This window comes from Lampris incognitus, chromosome 5 (assembly GCF_029633865.1).
Source record: "Lampris incognitus isolate fLamInc1 chromosome 5, fLamInc1.hap2, whole genome shotgun sequence".
NCBI lineage: Eukaryota > Metazoa > Chordata > Actinopteri > Lampriformes > Lampridae > Lampris > Lampris incognitus.
Genome location: NC_079215.1, coordinates 12545286 through 12564271, shown reverse-complemented (window position 1 = coordinate 12564271; position 18986 = coordinate 12545286). Strand labels below are relative to the sequence as shown.

The following is an 18986-nucleotide window of genomic DNA, read 5'->3' as shown; positions in this document are numbered from 1 at the left end:
ATTGGGCTGTTATGCTGATGATGGACCGATTCTCCATTTAAGAGGCAAAACGTTTGACTCATTGAAATTTGCATGTTTGAGAAACATAGCTGCGTGAAGTAGGGATGCGTGAATGGCTCGATATCACTTTTTGGTAGTATGAAAAAAAGTTCACAATAAATAGCAGGACTGATAAGAAAATTTACACCTTTTTTATTCAGAAACAATTGTGAAGTAACAGAATTTTGATGTGACTCTAAGGAAAGCTGCCCTGGTCATGCCAGCAGGTGACGAGAAACTGCCTTGGCTAGGCTGACGTTGTGTGACGTCATAACCACGCACTTCAGCGTTGACAGTGGCCCAAACGAGCTTGGTCTGTTGTTTCTGTGTGTAGTGCAAGGCCGTGCTTAGTTAGCATCAGATGGACATGTGTGACAAGCTAATCTACTTTATATGGTGTTAATTGTGGTGCCTTGATAAACAAACTCTTTGCGAGTGGTGCGCATAACCCTTGGTATATTTGTTCAGTTTTATTTCAGTCTTCATTTTATTTCACAAGCCCCCCCAAGCCCCCTCCCGCGCCTATCCCGAGAAAGTCATACAGACAACGGTAAACACCGCATTATATAAAGAAAATATTTATTTATGGGGCATAAATACAACGGTAGTCAGCCAACAGTACACGATAATCGGCGGTGTGGTGGCCAGAGGTAGTAGGACGCACCACTGTCTCGTAGCCTACGTAGATCACGCTCTAATCTGCTTTACGTTCAAGAGTCAAAGGTAAGACGAAACGGCAGCTAAACCCTCTGCAGGATCTGGGCTTGTCCGTGAGGTCCGTGTCCAGGCGGGCAGTCAGCAGTCCCCGCTCTGGACCATGGCGAAGAAGAATGAGCAGAGACTGGCCCACGAGCTGCCGCAGTACTCCTGAGCCAGTTGGCGTTGGTCAACGTGCTCCGTGCAGGAGCTGCCGGGCGTCGGTCTCACCGACTCGCGGGCGGCGGTGGGGGCGGCGGTGGCGGAAGCGGTGCCGGTGATCAGTTTGAAGTGCGCGGCCGCGGGCGCGCGCTTACACATGCCGGTCTTGATCAGCGCGCGCTCGTCCCTGCACAGTTTCCTCTGCATCTTCTTCAGCGCGCGCGCCACCTGTTTCCAGTATCTGCCGGGATCGGACCGGTAGCCCGGGCAGCCCGCGGGCACGGCGGCGTACTCGCAGCGGAAATCGGCGGCTCCTGCCGTGTCACGAGCCTCCAGGCTTTGGCAGCCGATTCGCAGCTTCACCGCGTCGCCGTCCTGTCTGGCCGACCATGCGCACCGCGTGCTGTCGGTGGAGAATCGGCCCTTGCCGGCGGCAGCAGCGGCGGCGGCGTCCCCGCCCCCCTGCGCCCTGCCGGGCTCTGCCGGCGCCTTGCCTTGGCGCCCCTTCTGCCGCGCACCGGCGGCCACGGAGAGTCGCTGGGCGAAGCAGGCGAGCAGCAGCCACGGCGCCAGGGTCCGAAGGAGCAGCATTTCCTCTGGAACAGCGTAGAAACCTGGAAGACAAACCCAAATGATCCCAGAATGATCGCTCATCATGGAAAACAGCAGCTACTGACAGCACAAGTTATAAAACCAATACGGTGGCAAACGTCAGACTGCATGAGCAGGTGCGCGGCTTTAAAACTGCGGCGTACTCTGGACTATTCCCGCGCCGCCTCGCGCCTGCGAGAAGCTGCGCGGCCCGGTCAGCATCGTCTCGCTTGCGCCGCGCTTCCGGAGCACACGCGCTCGTCTACCGTCTGCAGCGCGAGGCCGCATGCGGACTTTACAAACTGTACTTACCCAGAAACCGGGATTATTCACACGCGCCAAGCGGCCTTTTATGGCTCCCTCCTACATCTGGGGGGACTCGCACATGGGCATTTATAGACCACACGGCACGCCCACCACTCACGCGCGCACACACACACGCGGGTGTTGCGCGGCTGAATGAATGAGTGAGTGAGTGAGTGAGTGAGTGTGTTTGAGGAAGAGCGTGCCCCCGGTGCCATAAACCTGACCTGACGTGCCCGAACGGAGTTCCCGCCATGAGATGAGCAACAAGCCCACCAGCCAAAAGACCAAAAGCGGTGCCGCACGGGACCTGTACCTGATGTCTGTATGGCTTGTGACAAAGACGTTTGTTTATTTATTCATTGTTCTCCATGGTTACTAGTTTCTATAGTGACGATGTCTGGGACTCCTTTGTTGATTACGCAACACTTAAAAAAAAGACCTAAAGTACGGACGCACGCGCGCGCGCGCACAGAGGTGTTGCGGGTAGGCAGGCGTGCGCTACACTACAAGCAGCTGCGTCCCATACGTCCCGTGAGCGCGCCTGGAATTCTGCGAGAGCGCGTGTCTAGTGTGCGCTCCTAGCCCGCGCGTGTGCGTTCGTCATCCGTTAGTCGGAATCAGCGGAACAATAATTGGTGCATCCAAAGTAGGTCAAACGAAGTGTTTCTCATGCTTTCCCTGGGAAGGGCGCTGGAAAAACTCACTCGGGCAAGTCTGTCCGTAAGCGTCTTTGCCCCACGGAAGTTCAGTCAAACGCCGACACCGCTCGTTTCTTCGGTAACACGATAAACCCTGCAGGAGGAAACAATGACGTCGTGATGGGACGATACCGCCACCCAGGCTTCATTCCTGTTGGCGCCTGCACGTATTTAGCGGGAAGAGTTATTGCTATTCAGGTTTATCATCCCCCCCACCCCCCACACCGAGAAGAGAACGGCAGAGACAGAAATAGTGAATCCTTTTCAATTGCTATTATCATATTCAAATAAACAAAATCAGCATATAGATTGGATGGGGTCATGAAATACGTGTGTTTTGATGACAATATGTCAGTATGAAGGCCTGCGGTGTGTGTGTGTTAAGTCTCCATCAGCGAGCGAACGCACAAAGCAAGAGGAGCAATTCCCGCACACACAGCACCCTCTTGTGGTGATCATAGGTATAGCATCGCCATTGACCGAAAACACGCATGGACGTCAGCAAGAACATACAACGGGAGCACTCAAACTGTGAGCCACACAGATGATTTACACCTCAAAAAATCATTGTGTTTTGTATCTAGGATGCTATTTCTGGCTCACCCTCACTTCTTTCTGTATGAACACTATACTGTATGCAGCAGGATGATGTTAGTAGCAAAGCCCTTCAACTCGAGTGTAAACCCCCATTGCTGAAGGGTCAGTGAGCAAGACATTGAATCCCTGCAAGCTCCAGGGATGGTAAACTATTCTATCACTAAATGTGTGTGTGTGTGTGGGGGGGGCAATAAGAGACCCTTGCTACAGGGATCTAAGGAGCATCCAATTGTTACTCTAAATTAAAGGTACAGTCGATACTATCATCAGGGTAGAAGTTTGTTTTGTTCTACTGCTTTCAAAATGTTGCGTGGCTTTTATATCACCGAAGGACATAGTCTTCATTTGTTACTCCAGGGAGAATGCGACCGACGCCGGTGTTCAGTCGGTGAGCGCTCCCCTCCACCCAGGCCTCTGGGACCTGTGCACAGACCCCTCTCTGTTCCTGCAGACGGAGGCCCCCACCGCCGCCTTAATTCATCAGCTTATACAAAGCTCTGTTTTGCTTTGCTGAGACACGTTCACTGCAATTTTAGTTTGCTCGCTGTCCAGGTCAATAGTTGTTGGGTTTTTTTTTATCTCCCCCCGCCTCGCCCCCCCTCCCCCCTCCCCCGGCCAGGCACAGACCCACTGTTGTACGGTGCTTGGTAATTAGGTGGCACATGTGGACACTTTTTTTACAAATGAGTGAAAAATACTCATTCTAGTGTGTTGGAGAATGACCACAGTGATAAATAAATAGAAGGAGAAGTTGCTGCTCTGATCCTGATTCACTTTGCATCACCTTATTTTTTTTTTCACACGAAGGAAACATTACACCGTACACAAACAAACAACAACAACAACAAAAAAAGACCCACATCTGTCATATTTGCCTTGCTGTTTGTTTTTTTTTATTTTACAGTATTCAAAATCATCCTGTTTACAACAAGACACGGCAAGCAGTCGTCCTATAACGGTTCACAGGTGTGGAGAAACGGTGTGTAGGAAGTATTCAAACTGGGAGGCGCTGCAGGGGAAGAGGGGGTGGCGTGTTTCTCGTCGCCGGTCGGAGGAGAGCGCCCTGGTGTGGAGATGGGAGCTCTGTAGCGGCCTGGAGTGGAGGGCGTGAATGTGAAGTTCTCTGAGATCCATCGCCAACTTGTTATACGGACAGACAAAACAGACAACAGGATGACAACACGAGAAAGAACGTCACAAGTTACGTCTTCGTTCCTCGTGTCTTCTAGGAGTGAAGTTCTTGCTATTGAGGGAAAGGAGTCTAGTGAAAATGTTTGGTCTGGAATCTTTAAACGGGTTTATTTGCAGTGTTGTGTATACAGCGAGTGTATTGGCAAAATGAGGTCATGCAAAACATCTTTGACACCAGCAATCTGTGCGCTATCGAACATAACTGTGTTGCTTTTGGTCTGATAACTGATCACCGGTCTCACTTTCCTTCAGGATTTTGGGTTTTGCCCTGACACCCGAAAAGATCCAACCGCTCACTGCTACCTCTCCATCCTTTGTGACCAGATTATAGTCCTACATAAATAGACTTTTCCATATGCCTGTTTCTTGCTAACTTGAGTCCTGCACCTCCCCTCTCTGAGCTTCCTAGTTTTCCTCTCTGCAGAGCCTCACCTGCGTCTCCGGCAGCGGCTCAGTTGTGGAACCAGCCGATGAAATAGCTGCAAATGCCGTGAAAGCTCTTCCAGCAGTATTCATTGGCGAGGCGGGACGCCTTGGACTCGGGCTCCTCTGTGGCACGCGGAGTGGTCTTTCCGGGCTTTGAAATGGGCTTCCTGGGCTGGCTGCCCTTACCGGGCTGGGGCTTTGCAGGCTGGGGCTGGGGCTTGACGGGCTTGGCGGTGGTGATGGGTTTGGTCTGCACCGGTGCGACCGGCTTGCGTGGGTCCTGGTTGGTTTTGGAGGGCTTGGGGGTGTTGATCTTGGGCCAGGAAGACAGGTGGGTCATCTGCGCCTCATCGGGGTGTTTCTTACACATCGAGGGGCGGTAGACTTTAGGTCCCTGACAGGCGTGGCTCAGCTTTCTCAAGTCCCACATCATCTGAGTGAAATAGTGGCGAGGGTTCAGGTTGTAGGCACGGCACAGGTTAGGCTTGCCCTGGAAGTCGCAGTAGTAGGAGCGCCCCGTGCTCTGGCCCTGGCTCGGGCCCTTGCAGGAGACGCGCAGGCGAGTGTAGTCACCAGCTCCGGACACCACCATAGTACAGGCATCCTTACTCTTGGTGCTGAATCGGATGGGATCGTCCCAGATGCTGCGCTGCTGCTGCTGCTTGTTGTCATTGCTGCTGTTATTGCTGTTGTTGTTGTTGATGCTGTTGTTCTGTGCATGTGAGCCACACACACTCACTGCTACCAACAGCAGCAGCAGACCCGTGCCAGCTCTCATGGCGGTGATCGACGGCAGCGGTAGAGATGGTAAGGAACGGTGTACGTGTGCTCACAGAGGGTTGAGGTGTGTGAGGGCAGACAGCGACCCGGCATGGCTTTTAACTGCTGGAGTATACAAAGAAGTTATTGAGGTGAGCGAGAGGGAGCACATCCCTCCAGCAGCGCTGACTCCTCCTCCCCCTCCACCACCACACACACACACACACACACACACACACACACACACACACACACACACACACACACACACACAGGGCTTAATTTGTGCCGGATCCTGCCGGGACAGAATCAAGAACCTCCCAGGTTGGGAGTGGCACTTAATTTGATTGGACCCAGTCCCTTTTTTTTCTGTCACTATCAAAATCTGTAAATAAATTTTGTGTAATATTTAATCTTATCCGTTCTGTCATTGTTTTATTTCCCATTGAAGTTACTTGTAAATCGCTTGTTTGGCTATTTTTGGTGCATTTTAAATCTGATTTTAAAGAGAGAGCGAGCGAGCGACACAGAGACAGAGAGACAGTGAGAGGGGGGGCAAGACAGAGACAGAGAGAGACAGACAGACAGAGAGAGAGGGGGGAGAGAGAGACACACAGAGAGACAGAGAGAGGGTGGGCAAGACAGAGAGAGAGAGAGACAGACAGACAGAGACAGACAGACAGAGGGGGGGGGAAGAAAGAGCGAGCGAGAGAGACAGAGAGAGAGACAGATACAGAGAGAGAGAAATATACAGAGAGAGAAATAAACAGAGAGATAGAGACAGAGACAGCGAGAAAGAAAGAGAGAGAGTGGGAGAGAGAGAGGGGTGGCAGGTCACTCTATTCTGCACATACCCCAAGGCTTGCTTTAGTGCTTTAGGCAAAGTACCTTTGGGTGTGTTTCCATTGACTTATTTAATTCTATTCTGAGCAATTCTTGCCAGAAGATTTTCCACACAAACTTGGATGTTGTGCACAAAACCCAAAGGCCCTGTTTTAAAAACAACAACACGCTGAGTAACGTCAGTGGTTGTATGTATTTTAACTCTTCTGTTTGCACAACATGCAGTGGCATGAGAAGTCCTTTTTTGCCCGTGCAGACTGTCAGACCTCTGTGTAATGCAGCGGTCATGCAGCCATCTTTCACAGGTGCCACATTGTGTTTATGCATAGAAAGAATGACACTAGTATATTGTCAGTATTTGATGAAGATACTACCTCGACACTCGGGCTGTGCACAGCGAGGTTGTGCACATAATTCTGCATGGACAGGCCTTTGCTGTGTGCATGCACATGTGTACTCTGTGACATGATAGAAAGCCATAGTAATATTTACCCAGCCAATTACTATTGGTTCGCTCTGTGCTGCGCTTGGCAGGTCTTTCGGTCCACAGGTAGAGCAGTACTCATCTGGTGGCTCTGCAGTTAGAAAACAAGTATGGACGCATACTTTCACTGGTAATTATGAAGTGCCGGTTATATATGTGCCTAGAAAAAGGCCTCGTGGTATGTGCAGATTGTTCATCTCTGTGCACTATATATGTATTGGTGCACTTTTTGCTCAGACTATAACTTGGTTTGATAGAAGTAAAATTCTAGATAAGGCAATATAAAAACACTGAAGGCTACTTTGCCTAAAACAAGCCTTGTGGTATGTGCAGAATACTCCTTTATGTACTTTCCACTTGGTTTCACATCATTTCATATAATCGTGAGGTATTTTAATAGATTTATATATATTGTGCTGAAACTAACGACTATTTTGATAGTCGACTAGTCATTGATTAGTGAAACAATCAATCGACTAGTCAGATACTGAATCACACAAAACAACAGCTCTTGTCATTGACCGTCATGTTTAGTATTGACTCGGTAAGGGCAGTCGCTTGCTGCGGTGTACGCGTCTGTTTCTTTTGCATAAAGCCGTCCATGCTACCTTTACTCTTCTTCGGAGTCGGACTGCATAAATTTGATTAAAAACGACATTTGTCAGCAAAAGGGTAACATTACTCTTTAAACTCTTAGAATCCTGCATGCAGGTATAGACGGAGTTTTATTGGCTTTATGTTAATGTTAAAAGCCAGGACAACGCCGTCTACACAAAGCTAGCTAGCTAGCTAAAAGCTAGCTATCTTACCGAGGCGCGTCCGCATCGTCCAGCTGTCCAGCGTGCCTCCGCTTCACATGTTCGTGCATTACTGAGGTGCTCCCATGATAAGCAAGGTCCACTTTCCAAATCTTGTAGGTAATCCCTTTCTTTGCCAAGCTGAGGGTGAACTACTCCCAGACTTTAGATGTTTTAGGACGCGTTGGCGTTGCATCAGCCGCCGCCATTTTGCTGTTTTGTTTACATGTCCGGTCGTTTCCGCTTCCGCTTCCGTTCCCGGTCGCTTTTGCGCATGTGCAGCTCTCCGGGTTGGGAGAAAGTGAGATGCCTCACTCCTGAGTTACTTCCATCAGCAGCTCTGGTGAAACGATGTTTAGTTCAGTTCCACAGCGTGAAATACATGCGCGATGACGTAACCGACGAATTGTCGACAATTAAACTCGTTGGCAACTAATTTTGTCATAGATTTTTGTCGACTACGTCGATTAATCGTTGCACCCCTATACACACACACACACACACACACACACACATATACATACACTACCGTTCAAAAGTTTGGGATCACCCAAACAATTTTGTGTTTTCCATGAAAAGTCACACTTATTCACCACCATATGTTGTGAAATGAATAGAAAATAGAGTCAAGACATTGACAAGGTTAGAAATAATGATTTGTATTTGAAATAAGATTTTTTTTACATCAAACTTTGCTTTCGTCAAAGAATCCTCCATTTGCAGCAATTACAGCATTGCAGACCTTTGGCATTCTAGCTGTTAATTTGTTGAGGTAATCTGGAGAAATTGCACCCCACGCTTCCAGAAGCAGCTCCCACAAGTTGGATTGGTTGGATGGGCACTTCTTTGAGCAGATTGAGTTTCTGGAGCATCACATTTGTGGGGTCAATTAAACGCTCAAAAGGGCCAGAAAAAGAGAACTTTCATCTGAAACTCGACAGTCTATTCTTGTTCTTAGAAATGAAGGCTATTCCATGCGAGAAATTGCTAAGAAATTGAAGATTTCCTACACCGGTGTGTACTACTCCCTTCAGAGGACAGCACAAACAGGCTCTAACCAGAGTAGAAAAAGAAGTGGGAGGCCGCGTTGCACAACTGAGCAAGAAGATAAGTACATTAGAGTCTCTAATTTGAGAAACAGACGCCTCACAGGTCCCCAACTGGCATCTTCATTAAATAGTACCTTTTAGAGCCTGTTTGTGCTGTCCTCTGAAGGGAGTAGTACACACCGGTGTAGGAAATCTTCAATTTCTTAGCAATTTCTCACATGGAATAGCCTTCATTTCTAAGAACAAGAATAGACTGTCGAGTTTCAGATGAAAGTTCTCTTTTTCTGGCCATTTTGAGCGTTTAATTGACCCCACAAATGTGATGCTCCAGAAACTCAATCTGCTCAAAGAAGTGCCCATCCAACCAATCCAACTTGTGGGAGCTGCTTCTGGAAGCGTGGGGTGCAATTTCTCCAGATTACCTCAACAAATTAACAGCTAGAATGCCAAAGGTCTGCAATGCTGTAATTGCTGCAAATGGAGGATTCTTTGACGAAAGCAAAGTTTGATGTAAAAAAAATCTTATTTCAAATACAAATCATTATTTCTAACCTTGTCAATGTCTTGACTCTATTTTCTATTCATTTCACAACATATGGTGGTGAATAAGTGTGACTTTTCATGGAAAACACGAAATTGTTTGGGTGATCCCAAACTTTTGAACGGTAGTGTATATATACATACACACACACACGTATATATATACGTGTATATATACATACACACACATATATATATATACACACATATATATGTGTATATACACTCACCGGCCACTTTATTAGGCACACCTGTCCAACTGCTCGTTAATGCAAATTTCTAATCAGCCAATCACATGGCAGCAACTCAATGCATTTAGGCATGTAGACATGGTCAAGACGATCTGCTGCAGTTCAAACCGAGCATCAGAATGGGGAAGAAAGGTGATTTAAGTGACTTTGAACGTGGCATGGTTGTTGGTAACAGACGGGCTGGTCTGAGTATTTCAGAAACTGCTGATCTACTGGGATTTTCACGCACAACCATCTCTAGGGTTTACAGAGAATGGTCCGAAAAAGAGAAAATATCCAGTGAGCTGCAGTTCTGTGGGCGAAAATGCCTTGTTGATGCCAGAGGTCAGAGGAGAATGGCCAGACTGGTTCGAGCTGATAGAAAGGCAACAGTAACTCAAATAACCACTCATTACAACCGAGGTATGCAGAAGAGCATCTCTGAACGCACAACACGTCGAACCTTGAGGCAGATGGGCTACAGCAGCAGAAGACCACACCGGGTGCCACTCCTGTCAGCTAAGAACAGGAAACTGAGGCTACAATTCGCACAGGCTCACCAAAATTGGACAATAGAAGATTGGAAAAACGTTGCCTGGTCTGATGAGTCTCGATTTCTGCTGCGACATTCGGATGGTAGGGTCAGAATTTGGCGTCAACAACATGAAAGCATGGATCCATCCTGCCTTGTATCAACGGTTCAGGCTGGTGGTGGTGGTGTAACGGTGTGGGGGATATTTTCTTGGCACACTTTGGGCCCCTTAGTACCAATTGAGCATCGTGTCAACGCCACAGCCTACCTGAGTATTGTTGCTGACCATGTCCATCCCTTTATGACCACAGTGTTCCCATCTTCTGATGGCTACTTCCAGCAGGATAACGCGCCATGTCATAAAGCTCGAATCATCTCAGACTGGTTTCTTGAACATGACAATGAGTTCACTGTACTCAAATGGCCTCCACAGTCACCAGATCTCAATCCAATAGAGCACCTTTGGGACGTGGTGGACCGGGAGATTCGCATCATGGATGTGCAGCCGACAAATCTGCAGCAACTGCGTGATGCTATCATGTCAATATGGACCAAACTCTCTGAGGAATGTTTCCAGTACCTTGTTGAATCTATGCCACGAAGGATTAAGGCAGTTCTGAAGGCAAAAGGGGGTCCAACCCAGTACTAGCAAGGTGTACCTAATAAAGTGGCCAGTGAGTGTATATGTGGACATATATCCATCCATCATCCAGCCATTATCTGAACTGCTTATCTGCTCTCAGGGTCGCGGGGATGCTGGAGCCTATTCCAGCAGTCATTGGGTGGCAGGTGGGGGCCACACCCTGGACAGGCCACCAGTCCATCACAGCCCCCCCCCCACACACACACACATACACCTATTCATACCTAGGGACAATTTAGTATGGCTGATTCACCTGACCTACATGTCTTTGGACTGTGGGAGGAAACCGGAGCCCCGGAGGAAACCTACGCATACACAGAGAGAACATAATCGGATAATCCAGTGAGTCAAGTATAAATATATATGTATATATACGTATATGTGTGTGTGTGTGTGTATACCCCCAAACAAAGTTTTGTGGTGCATTAAGAGTCTAAATCCGAGTCTGACAACATATTTGACATCATGAAATCAGATGGTTAGAGTGTCTAATAGACCAGTTGGTTGAATATCAGTTGAATATTCAAAACCAACTTTACCGCAGTTGTCAGTAGTACTGAAACGGGTCCGAGGAGAGCAATCGACAGACAGGCAGAACACACCACTTAGTTCAGTTTCTTAGCCCGCTTGCTTTTCCTGGTTGTCTGGCCCTCGTTCCACCCCCCCACCCCCACCCATTGTAGCAATCCACAGACAAGCCACAGACAGAAGGGAAACGACAGGGAAGAGAAGGGACGGCCAATGAGAGAGAGAGAGAGAGAGAGAGAGAGAGAGAGAGAGAGAGAGAGCTGCAAACCGTAAAGAGCTGTTTCTACCCCCCCCCCACTAAATTTGAGTGATTATTGTGAATGATCTGATTAATAAGTGTAAATAAATTAACATTTTGTTTGTGGTGATCGTTTCGTACGGTTTGAACAGCTGGCACGTTGTCCAGTGTGCTCCGGGCACCGAGGATTAGCTGATGCGTTCCTTGACTTTTCCTCTCCCCCCCCGACCCGCCGGAACAGCGCCCTCTCTGTGTTGCGGGACCTCCTGATTTACAAATTGAGCACTGCATACATACACACCACCATGATGGTTAGACCTAACCCCGCTGTGACAAGGCCAAAACTCGAACACCGATGGAAATAGGGGGAGGGGGTACGGGGGTAAGGGGGACAGAGCTGGCATTTTAGTAACACGAGCACAAAGTGGGGGAGGGAGGAGAGAGGTGGAGGAAGTCGGAGGGTCTGGGGGGAAGCTGAGGAAATGGGCGGGGGCAGGGCCGGGACAGGGGCTGAAGGGCGGTACTGAGCCAAATGTTTTGAGAAAGCTTCACACGACATTATATAATTTCACACAGAGGTTCTTTGACTATTGATGAGGAGGGCGAGTAGAACACCAAACTTGCCAAAGTGAGTTGCCCCCATGAGTTATTTACTGAAGGGTTTTCACTGTTCTGTGACCATAGCCATCCCCCCACCCCCCAACCCCCAACCCCCCAAAAATGAGAAAAAGAAAATGATTCATACCGCCATAAAGAAATCGATGTTTCCATATCGATGGAAACTACACTCTCGTCATCGGTGTCAGACTGGGAACCAAACTCGGCCCTGAACATTTGTGTCTGGATCGGCTCCCTCTTTCCCCAACATACACTCTCATGAGTCGCACAAAGCCGTATCCGGCTATTTATAACATGCAGGCTCAGCGGCAGATAGCAAGTTGGCACCCTAACAACAGGTGTACTTACAGGGATTCATAAAATAATGTAATAAATAAATAGCCCAGGAACAGCCTAGAGGAAAAGTCGGCACCCCAAGAGGGGCGTTTAGGATTTCATTCATTTGACATATGGGCAACCCAAGTCTCGGCGCGCTTGTGCTACAATCCGTGACCTAAATAAAACAAACAATAATAATAATAATACATTTTATTTGTGGGCACCTTTCAGAGCACTCAAGGACACCTGACAGAATACAGTTAAAAAACAAGCAGCACTGTATCAGACAGCATGGAATCAAAACAAAGCAGGGTAGACAATAAAAAGTTAACACAACAGGTAAGTATAAAATCATCATCTGCACAAAACTCAGTGAAGTCTGGATCAGACTGAATATGCCAGTTTGAAAAGGTGCGTTTCGAGATGGGGTGTGAAGGTTGAAAGAGAGTCAGTGTTGTGAATGTCTTGTGGGAGAGAGCTCCACAGGCGGGGGGCAGAACGACTGAAGACCCCATGGTAGTCAAGCGGGCTGATGGTGTAGTGAGTTGGAGAGCAGAAGAGGATCTGAGAGTGTGGGAGGGTGTGTGGATATGAAGGAGTTCAGAAAGATAGGAAGGAGCTAGGTTATTAAGGGCCTTAAAGGTGAGGAGCAGGATCCTGAAGTCAGTACGGTATTTAACAGGGAGGCGATGGAGTTGCTGAAGAACAGGAGTGATATGATCTATGAAGGAGTTGTGGTAATGATACGGGCAGCTTAACCCTGGACCAACTGAAGTTTATGAAGACAGTTGAGAAGATGTAAGCAGGGCGTGAGCGAGTATGGCGGTGCTGTTGGGTGTAAGTGACGGGCGAAGACGGTTAATATTGCGTAGGTGGAAGTATGCAGACCGAGGAACATTGTCGATGTGGGCTTCAAAAGATAATGTGCTGTCCAAGATGACGCCCACACTCTTAACCTGAGGAGATGGAGGAACTATAGAACTGTCAATAGTCAGAGAAAAACTATCAGGTTTGGCCAAAGTAGATTTAGTACATACTAGGAGGACCTCCGTTTTATCACTGTGCAAATGTCATAATCATATGTCATGAATGTAGTCTGTGACAAAATGCAACGCTGTCATCATGAAACAAAATAGCCAAACTCAATTTTCACACTGGATAAAAGCTTACCTTAATGTAGGCCTAGCCTAATGATGGTCTGGAAATGTGTCTGAAATTGGACGTTAATTAACAGCGCTCGATTTATAGTCAATCATCCCACATTGTGTTCACATCTGATCTGATGCAATTCCCTCATCAGGCTTAACAGCCAGGATTTCGTGCTACCAACACTATTTAAACAGGCTCATGCACTGCTATTGTCAGGCTGTGACAAGCAGCATGCCTGCACCAAGGGCGTGCCCAGCGAGTGGCCAGGGGTGACACGGGCCATCCCTGGAATCTGATTGGCCACCCCAGGTGCCACTGCCGGCAGCCATACCAACATGTACCCCGGCTCTGCCAAATGATGGAAGCTAAGCAGGTGTGGGCTTGGCTAATACTTAGATGGGCGACCTTCCGGGAAAATGAGTTGCTGCCGGAAGCGGTGTTGATGAGCCAGTAGGGGGCAGTATTTCCTCTGAGCCTAATAAAAACAACAAATCAAATCCCAGTGCCCCAGTGCAGTGACGGGGACACTGTGCTGTAGGAGATGCCGTCCTTTGGATGAGATGTTAAATTGAGGTCCTGACTCACTGTGGTCATTACAGATCCCATGGCACTTACCCCAAAGAGTCGGGGGTTCCCCGGTGTCCTGGCAAAATTCCCAATCTGGCTCTCTCCATCTGGCCACCTGATCACCCCCCCATGTAATTGGCTCAGTGATTCCTCCCTCTCCACCTCAAGCTGATGTGTGGTGAGCGTTCTGGTGCAAAATGGCTGCCGTGCATCACCCAGGTGGGTGCTGCACCATTGGTGGTGGTTGAGGTGAGTTACCCCCTGCAATGTGAAGCGCTTTGGGTGTCTAGAAAAGTGCTATATAAATGCAATGCATTATTATTATTATATATTATTACCGCATTATTTTAAACTATGATTGGCTAGCTGCCCAATCAGAGGCCTTAGCTTTCATTTATAGGTGCAAATCAGTCTTAAACCTGACAGGCATGTACCAGAGTAGTGGCTAGACTTCCAAAAACCTATAGAAGAATAAGAATATGATCTTGTCTTGATTTGGAACAAAGTGGTCAACCACTCGTCAAGACGTCTCCGGCTCCTGAAAGATGTGAGTATACTTTTTGATACACATACTGTGCCAGTGGTTAAAAAAAGCTTTAGCTGTAGTAAGCTAAAAAGTTTCCCCTGTCTTTTTTAATTTTCATGATACAGTGCCAGCCACTCATAATTGCTGCCCTTAGCCGGATCCCAGCCAGTTTCACCCACTGAAACTGATTGACCCAGTGGGGACCCGCCACGGATCTGTATGGGCCCTGTCATGGACCAGCCAATTCTAGGCGGCTGTGTGTGTAATGTGGTGCAGGTCTGTCATCATCTCAGGTTGTTAGCATACTTGTCGTTATTATTTATTGTCAAAAGTGCTAATGCTAGCTATGTAAATCTGTCTTGTGTAACTTTGTAGGCCCGAGTAAGTTTTGCACGTCGCATTCATTCATGCATACACAATTAAATGTATTGTGCAAGATATAAAGTGACATGCATCATACGACTATTGCAGTATGTAAAGAAATCAGGACATTCGGGATTTCTTTAAAAGAAAGAAATCCAAGACGGCAGAGCAGGACAGAGCCGCCAGCAGTGCTGGACGGTCAGAGGATGAGAGACAGCTCGACACTGGCAGGGATGCACAGCAGGGGCCTCCAGCTTCAGCTGTACACACGGGTATGTACAATCCTCATAGTTTCAGATTTCTCTTTAGTAAGCTCTTACTTGATTGCCTTGATAATCTCAATGACATTGTGGTTAATTGCCAGACATTTATTTATTAATCATTTATTTATTTATCTCTCCAAATTAAACATCAAACACAGGAATGTAAGGCAATCGTAATGTTAGTAAGTAAAGTGGATATGGGCCGTGGAGACGAAAATGGTAAATTAATGCTACACGTGTGTGTGCGCGCGTGCGCGTGCGCTCGTACGTCATGCCGCCCCCGCATAAGTCAGTGCCCCGCTTGGGCCATCCCAGTCAAAAAAAAATCTGGACACGCCACTGGCCTGCACCCTGTTGGAGCGGACCCAGAGTGACTAATCAGCTGAGCCATAATGAAAGTCTATCTGGCCTTGACGTCATTCAAAAACAGCATCGAGTAGAATGGCATGTCCTACCTTGGGCGGTGAGGAGCTGTCTCATCAGTGCACTCATCAGGGGCATGATCAGTATTTTTGAATAAACGTGTTAACTTAAAACAATTCGCAGCATCGGCCTCGAGTTTTTCCTTTTTCCTCTCCGACCTTTTCGCTTTTTGGGACCTTCTTCCATTTCAGGCCAGCTTAATTTTCGAACCAACAACTTTCAGTTTCCACTCGTTCTCTCTTCATTAGATTGTTTCCCGCTCGGACGCGTCCACTTGAAGGGGTGGGGGCGAGGACGAGGGGAGCACTTCCTGCACCTGCCTGACAGCATAGGTGGCATTAATTGGCAATTGGGACCGCTGCTCCTTCGCGTCGAAAGGAGCCAGTTGAGGTGGTTCGGGGCATCTGATTAGGATGCCTCCCTGGGCGCCTTCCTTTGGAGGATTTCCGGGCACGTCCAACTGGGAGGAGACCCCGGGGGTAGACCCAGAACTCACTTGAGGGACTATACCTGTCCAATCTGGCCTGGGAACGCCTTGGGATCCCCCCCCCCTCCCAAGAGGAGCTGGAGGGCGTCTGGAGTGCCCTACTTAGCTTGCTGCCACCGCGACCCGGCCCAGGAGAAGCTGCTGATGATGAGATGAGGTGGTGACCATCATCGACCCCCAATCAGATGGGCTGAAAATCACGAGCAGTGCCTGAAAGGTTCCCCTAGTAATTTAATGCTGCAAACCGTATGCGGGTGTTTCTACGCCCCCCCCCACTAATTTTGAGTGATTATTGTGAATGCTCAAATTAATAAATGTGAATAAACAATGCTTTGTGATGACACTTTTGTTTAGTTTTAACAGCTAGCACGTTGTCCAATGTGCTCCGGGCACTGAGGATTATGTTCCGTGGCTTTTCCGTTGTAACGTGCATGGATAAGTAGACACGTTTGGCCTTGACTAAACCCTTAGTCGACTGGTTAACGTTGTCGCTCGCGGTGTAGGAGCCACGGGTTCGCGTCCCGGCTGTGGCGGTTCCCGGACTGCCCCCTGAATTCGCTACGCCGTGACTTTTCCTCTTCCCCCGACCCGCCGGAACAGCGCCCTCTTGTGTTCCGGGACCTCCTGGTTTACAAATGAAGCGCTGCGTAAAGCTATTAGTGCGATCCTTAATAAACTGTCCTTGTATATGATTCCCCAAATCATTTTGGTCAGCAAGTTCAAAAGCAGGCCTATTCAGGCTACGTAGTGGGTTACTGCTTATAGAGCTGAACCAAAAATAAATAAAAACAATACCCAGACCACGCCATCAAAGAAACCAGGATATTACTTTCGGGCTGGGCAGGAAGAAGGGAAGGAGGGGGAATGATGTTGGGTGCGGTGCATACAAAACCACACCTGCTCCCAGAACTCAGGGAGCTGTACTGTTATAGGCACCAATCTAGCACGAGGAGAAAAAGTGCCCTTATCTAAGATACCCGAAATGTAAACATTAGAAGTAGGGCGTATATGCATGTGTGTGTGTGTGTGTGTGTGTGTGTGTGTGTGTGTGTGTGTATGCGAGTGCGTTTTTGGATGACTGTGTGTTTTGTTGTCTTCTGGACCAGATGTTCGCCTTAACCTTAATTCCGTTTCTGCGGTCCCCATCTGGTGGGATGCAACAACATCACGCCACATAAGCACGACCCAGCGGCCACTCCCTCCAACCCCGAACCTCCCAGAACCCATCCCGACCCCCTCGTTTAACCTGGGCGATTACATGCAAGTTTGCCTGCTACATGTATTTTGTGGGAAACCACAAGCCCCCCGTGCGTTTCGACATGCAGGTTGCGATACCTAGTTGAGCTTCCTCATCTTACGCCCAGTCTTCTTCTTCTGTTGTTTTTCCAGCCCGGCCCAGGACATAAATCACCCTTATGTAACCGGTTATTTTCTTGCCCGGTGCGGGATTCGATACGGGGTGTACTGCACCAAAAGGCGACATCACTAACCGCTCGGCTAAAGGGTTAGACCAGTTAGCTAGGGGCTAACGTGTCTTATTAGTAGTTTACACTTATATCAAGAGTGTACCGCCAAGTTTGAGGGATCCCTCAAATGTGGATGCGGAAGCTGCTCTCTGTGTGTGTGTGTGTGTGTGTGGTGTGTACGTTAAGATTTTGCCGCGTTCATGCGCAAAAGAGAGCTCCCTCTATGTTGCCCAAGATGAGAAGAAGAAAATGGCGGACACCACAGACTTTACTGTACTCCAGTCTTTATTCAGTTACATGCCCTCATTGTAAAGTTCCGGCTGGGATGTACGCTTTCCACACAGGCTACCTCCTCTGACGTCACAGAGGTTTATGGCGCTACATGTCCTACAGGGCCTCCACTAAGATGATCTGGTGAAAAACAGCTACTAAGGTCAAGTTCCGATTATTTTTTTCCTTGAATTTGCCAATTAGAGAAGTGCGCGTGCGCGCGCAGGCGTAGTTAGGACCACTCTGCCTCTCTCAGACCGGTGGACCAGGATAGGCTTTAGTCATCAGTATAAGGTGGGGACACATTTTTTTTTATTATTCTTTGCAAATCTCGTCATGTCTTGGAAAGCAGCGTGGTCCAACGTTTCTACACATATCAATACGGCGGCGACAAACCAATCTACATATTCAGCCCGCGTAATCTACCAGGTCCATGCAACTGATCCGGTTCTGAGCCAAAATGGCGCTAGCTGCATTTGAAAGTTACAGATCGAATAAAGACAAGAAAAGAGAAAAAGAAAAAAAACCCTGCTAATGACATGGTTATAAAACAAATGTTAACAAAAATATATAAAACTTTCAACGTTTTGAAAGCATAAAAAAACCGTTACATTTGTGTCAACACGGTGAGCTGGTAATGACTCATTAGAGACGGTGTTTTGGGGAAAGTGAATGCGGTCTTTGTAAGTAAAGCTAGCTAGACACGTGCCACGGTTTGACGCTCTAGGTGGGTGACTGATAACGGAACGGGGCGGGGGCGGGGCTGCGGTGTGAGAGAACGTTTTGGTCACAGTTGGCTGGCATCAGAGGTCCTTGCAGGGACGTCATGGGAAGACATAGCAAGTCGGGACGAGGAATGTCCTTACTTCAAAGTTCTTGGTTTATTTCACGTTTTTGGACTTTGTAAATGTTGCCATCCTTCCCTTTTGGGCTTGAGCAATATGTGGGCCAGGAAAGCGTCGAATTCTGGCGGACCTGGGAAAGGAGAACAATGCCAAACAATGCCAGTCAGATATGACGGTGGGGGGGTTGCTTATATTTTGTGGCTCGAGGGAGTGAAGGTTGTTCCCCCCCCCCTCTTTTTCCCCCCAATTGCACCCATCCATTTACCCCACTCTTCCGAGCCGTCCCAATCTCTGCTCCACCCCCTCTGCCGATCCGGGGAGGGCTGCAGACTACCACATGTC

General features: G+C 48.3%; 2 protein-coding genes across 2 annotated transcripts; both read right to left on the bottom strand.

The window, feature by feature from the left end:
• Positions 1-834: 834 nt before the first annotated feature.
• On the bottom strand, positions 835-1836 carry LOC130113307 (fibroblast growth factor-binding protein 1-like). The gene is made up of 2 exons (XM_056280886.1): positions 1801-1836; positions 835-1511 (listed from the first exon to the last, which is right to left on the bottom strand). The coding sequence occupies exon 2, from the start codon at positions 1486-1488 to the stop codon at positions 835-837; it is 654 nt and encodes a 217-aa protein (XP_056136861.1). The 5' UTR covers positions 1489-1511; positions 1801-1836.
• A 2131-nt stretch (positions 1837-3967) lies between these two features.
• Positions 3968-5549, bottom strand: fgfbp2b (fibroblast growth factor binding protein 2b). Its single transcript, XM_056280885.1, has 2 exons — positions 4713-5549; positions 3968-4229 (listed from the first exon to the last, which is right to left on the bottom strand). Exon 1 carries the CDS (start codon positions 5482-5484, stop codon positions 4732-4734), a length of 753 nt encoding a protein of 250 aa, XP_056136860.1. The 5' UTR covers positions 5485-5549; the 3' UTR covers positions 3968-4229; positions 4713-4731.
• Positions 5550-18986: the final 13437 nt, after the last annotated feature.